At 44.3% G+C, this 7,460-nt stretch overlaps 1 protein-coding gene across 1 annotated transcript; it reads left to right on the top strand.

Annotated features, from left to right (window-relative positions):
* The first annotated feature begins 4,660 nt into the window (after window positions 1-4,660).
* LOC124668196 (2-alkenal reductase (NADP(+)-dependent)-like) lies at window positions 4,661-5,381 on the top strand. The gene is made up of 2 exons (XM_047205367.1): window positions 4,661-5,047; window positions 5,199-5,381. Exons 1-2 carry the CDS (start codon window positions 4,790-4,792, stop codon window positions 5,379-5,381), a joined length of 441 nt encoding a protein of 146 aa, XP_047061323.1. The 5' UTR covers window positions 4,661-4,789.
* Window positions 5,382-7,460: the final 2,079 nt, after the last annotated feature.

Below are 7,460 nucleotides of genomic sequence, written 5' to 3'. Positions count from 1 at the left end.
GTGGCTAATATGGGTGTTTGAACGGTTGTCACATACCGTCAATACCTCCACACAAGGTTCAAGTCCCTATGAAAATAACACACGAAGTAAAAGGCAAACGATTCGATGTATGAATGGAGTTCGTTCACCCAACCGTGAAAATAAAAGAAACAAAAAGACAAAGAATTATAGGCTGGGGAGTTTCGAAGGTAGGTAAATAAGGTACAATAGAACATGTAGATCTTAGCTTGTAAAAAAGATTGAGGTTTTCTTTTACCTGTCCCTGTCCTCATTGCGCCTTGTCGGGTGGTACAGGCGCTCTCTATTTCTTCTGATAATTTCTTCGAATTTGTGCATCCTGTGATGAAGTCGGTCATTTGCAAATAGTGCAAAGATCTTATGAAAGTGGAAAAGAACTCGTAAGTACACAAAATAGCATAGGTGTATCTTGTTGGAGCATAAAAAGAATAACCATATGAGTAATAGTATACTTCAAAACCTCACTAAAGTAGTGCAAAATTTCGAGCTAGCTATCATTGCCCTAGACTCCTTAACGTGTCCGATGTTATTGTACGACATTAACAATATGCATGTGGTGTTCTTGCTCGCGTAGATCACCTTAACGTTCTTCCAGTTTAGCATGATATCCACCTGCGAGGACACGCCAGGAGTCTAGTATCTAACTGGGTTCACATTTTTGGGGCCTATTTTTTTGTTATTCGAGTGAAATATTTTGGATTTATCTCACACTAAAATGCCAACCAGCTGTGCATCAGTATGTTTATATATCTATATACAAGGACTCTCTCCCGTGTTGAAATATATTGTCCACCATTTTTCATCACTTGATGCATCCAACTCAATATAGTACCATAGCAAGAAATATCAAGTTCAAAACCTGATCAACACAGTATTAATGGAAACTATGTGTGAACTTCATCAATCTCACGCTAAAGGCTTGGTGGAGTCTAGAGTCTAGACGTGAAGGTAGTGTTGAAATATATTAGACAATGAGACAAATCGAATGCCTTGCCTCACTGAGCGCACACACCTGACGAACACAATCAAACGGTTTATATATACCGTTAGAGGCGAACTGATTCAATCGACGGATTTCTTGCCGCACTGCATGCATACACCTAGCGATCACAACCAACCAGGGCATACCGTCAAACGAAGGCAAATCGATCAATGGACCGATTTCTCGCCTCACTGCGTGCACACACACCTTGTGAGCACAACTGACCAGACCATACCGTCACCGGCGGATCGGTCAATCGATCGATGTCTTGCCCCTTCGTCGTTGTTAGATCATTACCTTTTTAGGGCCTCTTTGATTCATAGGACATGAAAATTATTGAAATATAAAAGGCATAGGATTGGGATATCATGTGTAATCATTTCTATGGGAAGATGAAAAGTGTTTGATTGTAGCAAAGGAATTTTCATGAGATATGAGCTAATGCTTTTTTCCTATAGGAATTACATACTACAAGATTCCTATAGAAATTTTCCTATGGGATATGTTCCTATATAAATCAAACAACTTGTGTAGGAAAATTCATATAGGATCCAAATTTTACGCAATTCCTATACAAATTCTATGAACCAAATTAGTTGTGCTAGCTAAGCAGAAATGCGTTAATATAGAAATAAACCTTCCTTTTTATCCATGTTTTGAACTTTACTTTACTTCCTAAATAGTAAAAGAATGAAAAGTTTATTTGCAATGCATACAATTTTTTATTATTTTGATTCAGTTTTCCCTTACTTTATGTGGTAAGACAGGATCATCCACCATCGCCAACTAGTAAAGATTGTACATTTACTGATTTTGAGGACCGTTTTGAGTACTTTCAGTAGTCATAGATTTTACTGTATTGTATCTTTGCGGTGGTGTAATGAATCCACTAATAATGCTAGTTATAGGCTTCTAGCTACTACAGTATTTCCTCCGTTCCACATAGATTGTTTATGATTTGTGAAAATCTAGATGTATTGGAGGGAGTACTATATACCTCTATCCCTATCTCTTCTCTATCTCTATGTCTACTATTATAATGCATCAGTTTTGAATTGAGATTTATAGTGTTCCCGCCTAAAACTACTGCCTATGAAAATATACTTCTTTCTATGTTAATCATCACCCTCGAGCAAATATACTTCTTTCGTCCTATGAAACTTGTCTGAGCTTTGTCAAAATTTAAATATATCTAGATACTATCTAGTGTCTATATACATCCGAATCTAGATAAATTTTAGATAACTTCCATGGAACAGAGGGTAGAATCTGACAGCTAGGAGTACCTGGATTCGCTCCCAGGCTAGCACATATGCACCGGCCAAATAAAATAATATAATGACATACTGCCAGTGTCACTCTGTCACCCTACCGATGCCAAGATACAACAAGAACTTGTGTGTGGCATCACTTCTCTGAATTTTTGCTTGGAGGTATCGATCAAGCTGCCTCAGTTATGTTGGATGATCCACCAAGCAATGTAAACATATCTTCAGAGTTTGATGCAAATCTGGGGGGGGGGGGTGGTCCCCCTTGCACTAACCTCCACAACTGCATTGTACTAGTCCAGATTAAGGACGTGGAATATTGTTTTCTGATTACTAGGTACTAATGTTATATTTTACACAAGCTCAAAAAACATTATATTTTACACATTTTTTCTTATCATCATTGGTTAGTATTGGAAGTCTAGGCCACCAAGAGGGATTGACTATCAAGGCGGTGTAGAACGTGACAGTGAAAACAACACGGTGGTGGGGGGGATGAAGTTTGTACACAATAATTTTGTAAGAGAAACTCTACCAGATACACAAAACTCTCGTGATCAACAACCGTTTTTAGACTCACAAACATTTTTTGAGTACCACACGAACAAATACTAAGGGGGGGGGGTGGTCCCCCTTGCACTAACCTCCGCAACTGTATTGTACTAGTCCAGATTAAGGACGTGGAATATTGTTTTCTGATTACTAGATACTAACGTTATATTTTACACAAGCTCAAAAAAACGTTATATTTTACACATTTTTTCTTATCATCATTGGTTAGTATTGGAAGTTTAGGCCACCAACAGGGGTTGACTATCAAGGCGGTGCAGAACGTGACAGTGAAAACAACATGGTTCACTGGCACAACAAATGGTTTTAGGATCAAGACATGGGGGAGCTCCAAGCGAGGCTTCGTAAGTGGCATCACCTTCATAGACTCCACCATGATCGGCGTCCACAACCTTATTATTATTGATCAAAATGGTTGCTCCGGGAAAAAATGTGCTCAGATCGGGTAATAACTCTAATATTTCATATGTTCCATAGTTTTACAGTGGTTTTAGTTTAAATTCAAACTGCAATCACCACAAGAATTATGAAAAAGAGAAAGTAACAATTTTTATTATATTATCTAGGCCAATCTCTTGTCAGTGACAGTGCCTATTTTCTGGTATCTCCTATCTTTAATTAGTTTGGTGTTTCTCGTTTACAGAGCTCGGGTATCAAGATCAGCCAGGTGGTCGACGATGACGCCAGTTGCCTTGACCTTCAATTGCAGCAGGAGCAACCCGAATTAGCTTGCAGACGTGAAGCTCATGTACGAGGGCATGCTGTCTTGCGAAATCCTCCTACCGGGACGTCAAGGGGAGAACGGCCGGGCTAGTCGTGCCCCCAAGCTGCCTCTGACATTGACACGGCCAGGCTGCAGAAAATGAAATGTCACTTGTATGTAATGTACATAATCAACGGTGAATAACATAGTGACAAACTGTGCGGTGTGACAAATTATAAGTACTTATTTGGTGGCACCTTCGTCCCAAAGATTAAGGCTTATATTATTTTTAGGAAATCAAACTATGTCTAGTTTAACCAAATTTTTATCAAAAATTATTAACATGCAAAATACAAAATCAATAGGTAGGTAATGAAATATATTTTTATATGGTATCTACAAAATATCATATGATTGATTCTTTTAAAAGTTTGGTCAAACTTTATTTGATTTGACTTCTTTAAAACTATGTAAGCCTTAACCCTTGGGATGAAGTTTGTACACAATAATTTTGTAAGAGAAACTCTACCAGATACGCAAAAATCTCGTGCTCAAAAACCGTTTTTAGACTCACAAACATTTTTTGAGTACCACACGAACAAATATTAAAAGAATATACACTATGGCTCCCATTGTGGTGGTTGCCCCTCGCCTCACTTCGACCACCTGTGCTACGGTGGCCGTGTTTGCTAGCCGAGCTCCGTGAGGTTGAGGAGCTTTTCGTCGGTGTTCAATTATTGTCGGAGACATCTCGTGGCTCCTCTCGTGGAGCTCAGCCGTGGAGATGCTCATATCCGCGTGGCAAACAATCTTGAAATTGGGCCGGCTGACAACAATTTTGCCAAATATGACTAGACTCGGGACGGTGTGGCGAATTATGGCCGGAAGCGGGGCTACGTAATACAATTTGGAATCACATAGAGGTCAACATGTTATATGCTAGAGAGTCTGTAAGAGAGATTTCTTTTGTGTTAAATAAAAAACAGACATTGCAATTTGAGTTTAATGAAATTCTCAGTCCACAATCGACTCATTTGACATTTGTGCTAGGCGTGCGAGTGTGTGACCCTCGTGTGCAACGGTGCATTGCACGATCCCAACCGGCTCACGGCCGTCCGATTCAGCTACCATCCGCCCGACCACGCCGTCCCAAGTCCCAACCCCGGCGAGTTCCAGTCCACCTACCAAAATTGCTCGACGGACCAGGCGGGAGAAGCCATCCAAACTCACTCCCCGACCGACGGCGGCATGGAGCAAGAGAATCCCGCGGCGGAGGTGGCCACGGCGAGGAACAGGAAGGTGGTGCTGCGGGAGTACATCAGCCGCGCGCCGAGGGAGGACGACATGCTGCTCGTCGACGGCGGCGCCGTGCCGCTGCGCGTCCCCGACGGCGCCGCCGGCCCGGCCGTGCTGGTGAAGAACCTCTACCTCTCCTGCGACCCCTACATGCGCGGCCGGATGCGGGACAACCACAACTCCTACATCCCCCCGTTCAAGCCCGGATCGGTTCGTTTTTTCCCCCAATCTTCAGTTCGCCTTCCCTTCTGACAGACTGATCGTCTCCCTTGTTGCTGGCTGCTCAAGGAATCAGGCGTGCATTGAGCTGTACATGGATAATAATTTGTTTACTGATCAGGGAAATTGTTGATCTGTCAAGGTTATAGAAGGGCTGGGCGTGGCGAGAGTGGTGGATTCCACTCACCCGGGGTTCAGCGCGGGCGACATTGTTTCGGGAATGACTGGCTGGGAGGAGTACAGCCTGATCGAAAAGCCTGAGCAGCTGAATAAGATCCAGCAAAGTGACATACCACTCTCGTATCATTTGGGGCTTCTGGGTTAGTTACTTACCGATGATTTTAATTATTCATTTGAATTCTGAAGCATAGACAGTAGATATCATGAGTGAAAATATGTAATCGTTCCAACGAGTAAATCTATTGCCCGTTAAGGAGCACCAGGCACACTACATTTCTTTTAGAAAGCCTTATCAAATGAATAAATGTTGTGTGGTTGAGGGGATGTGGAATAGACTATTCTTTGTTGTTGAGATGAACTGGCGGTGGCATGTGAAATTACTGTCATGTGGTGGGGCTGAGGTTCTTATGAGGTTGTTGCTCCGGTTAAAATAGCGGACTATTGCTTATAGCCGCGGCGATTTTTGGAGCTACAAAAGGCTATAGCCGGGCTATAGCAGGCTAAGAGCATCTCCAGTCGCGTCCCCCAAAGCAATTTGGGGCGCGCCGGATCAAAAAAACGGTTCCAGCCGCGTCCCCCAAAGCCCATTTTTGTCCGGCGCGCCCCGATACGGTGTCCGGCGCCCCAAGGCCGTCCCCGTCCCACAGGGGACGCTCCGGGCACGCCGGATACAACGAAAAGCGACGATAAGCGACGCGGGCTCCCACATGTCGGCGACGTGTTGCATAAACCGTTGATTCGCGCCTTTTTTCTCGTCGCTCCTTCCTTCCCGCGCCTCCCACCCCTCCGCCGCCGCTGGATTTGCCGGCCGTTTGAGCGTCTGATCTCTTCTGAGAGTCGGCGCCGTCGCCGCGGCTAGCGCTCCCGCCGGTCGTTCCGCCGCCGCCGCTTCGCCATCGCGTCCCAGAACGCGGCGTCAAATCCGCCCCACCTCCGCGCACAGAAGGTGCTCGACGACTTGCCTGGTATGCACGATTGACCGCTGTTCGTTGCGTCGTTGCCTCGGTGCAATTTTAACCATTGATTTTGCTTGTAGACATGGATAGCGACGATGAGATGGTTGCCCTGCTGCTGGAGGACGAGCAAGCCTTCGACGACGACCTCCGGGAGCATTTGCGATCATCGCGTCCCTCCAGGACATGCTTGACGCCGAGGCGGAGAAGAGGAAGAGGCCGCGCCGCGGAGGATCAAGGCCGGGGAGAAGAAAGTCCAAGCCCCCGGCAGAGGATGGAGGGGCATGCCATGCTGCACAACGACTACTTCGCCGACGATGCAACACATGCTGACAATTCTCGGCGCCGGTACAGGATGAGCAAGGGGCTGTTCATGAATATCCTCCACGGCGTTCGAGAGTTCGACCCCTACTTCAAGCTCAAGCTCGACGCTGTAGGCGTTGTCGGGTTCTCGTCGATTCGAAGTGCACCGCCGCCATGAGGATGCTTGCATACGCAGCACTCCGCCGATACACATGACGACTACCTTCGCATTTGTGGAGGATCAAAGGAAATACCGTGGCACCTTGATCTAGCATCTAGCCCTATTTATTTTATTTGTTTACTTGTTTTATTGTTTGTTGTATTTTAATTTGAAAACAATCCTCGCAAACATTTTTATTCATATGCTATATTTGATAAATGGTTCTATGTTAAAAAAGAAGTATTTTTAATGTTTGGGGGCGGTGTTTGGGGGACGCGGCTGGGGAGCGACGTCCCCCAAACGCGGCACGAACAAAACACATCCCCCAAACGCTCAATCCGGCGCGGTTTGCGGGACGGTTTGGGGGCGCGACTGGAGATGCTCTAAAGGCCATATAGCTGATTTTGCTAAATAATAGGAAGAAAAATCAATAATTGCTGTAGCATATAATCGCATATAGTATATACATCAATAATTCACAGATGCATAACATAGTAACATAGTCACATAAGAGATGCACATAACCAAAACATAGTTAATAGATAGTTCTGTCCAAAACATATTCACAGATAGTTAAGGACGTAGTTATGTCCAAATATTACAGCATCATTAAGTAGCAGTAGTTCATGACATAGTGGTGTCCATAAATTGGGCCGCTCGGAAAATTTTGGGTCAGAATTTTTTAGGCCCGTTGAGTGGGAAGATAGCCGCTATTGGGCTAAACTAGGGCTAAATAACTATAGCCGGGCTATTAGCTTCTATTTCAGTTTAGCCTTTGAAGGCTCTATCTGTTGTGGGTATACTTCAT

Source organism: Lolium rigidum, chromosome 6, assembly GCF_022539505.1.
Source record: "Lolium rigidum isolate FL_2022 chromosome 6, APGP_CSIRO_Lrig_0.1, whole genome shotgun sequence".
Lineage (NCBI taxonomy): Eukaryota > Viridiplantae > Streptophyta > Magnoliopsida > Poales > Poaceae > Lolium > Lolium rigidum.
Note: the sequence above shows the minus strand (reverse complement) of the source record. Positions and strands in the feature narration are given on the sequence as shown.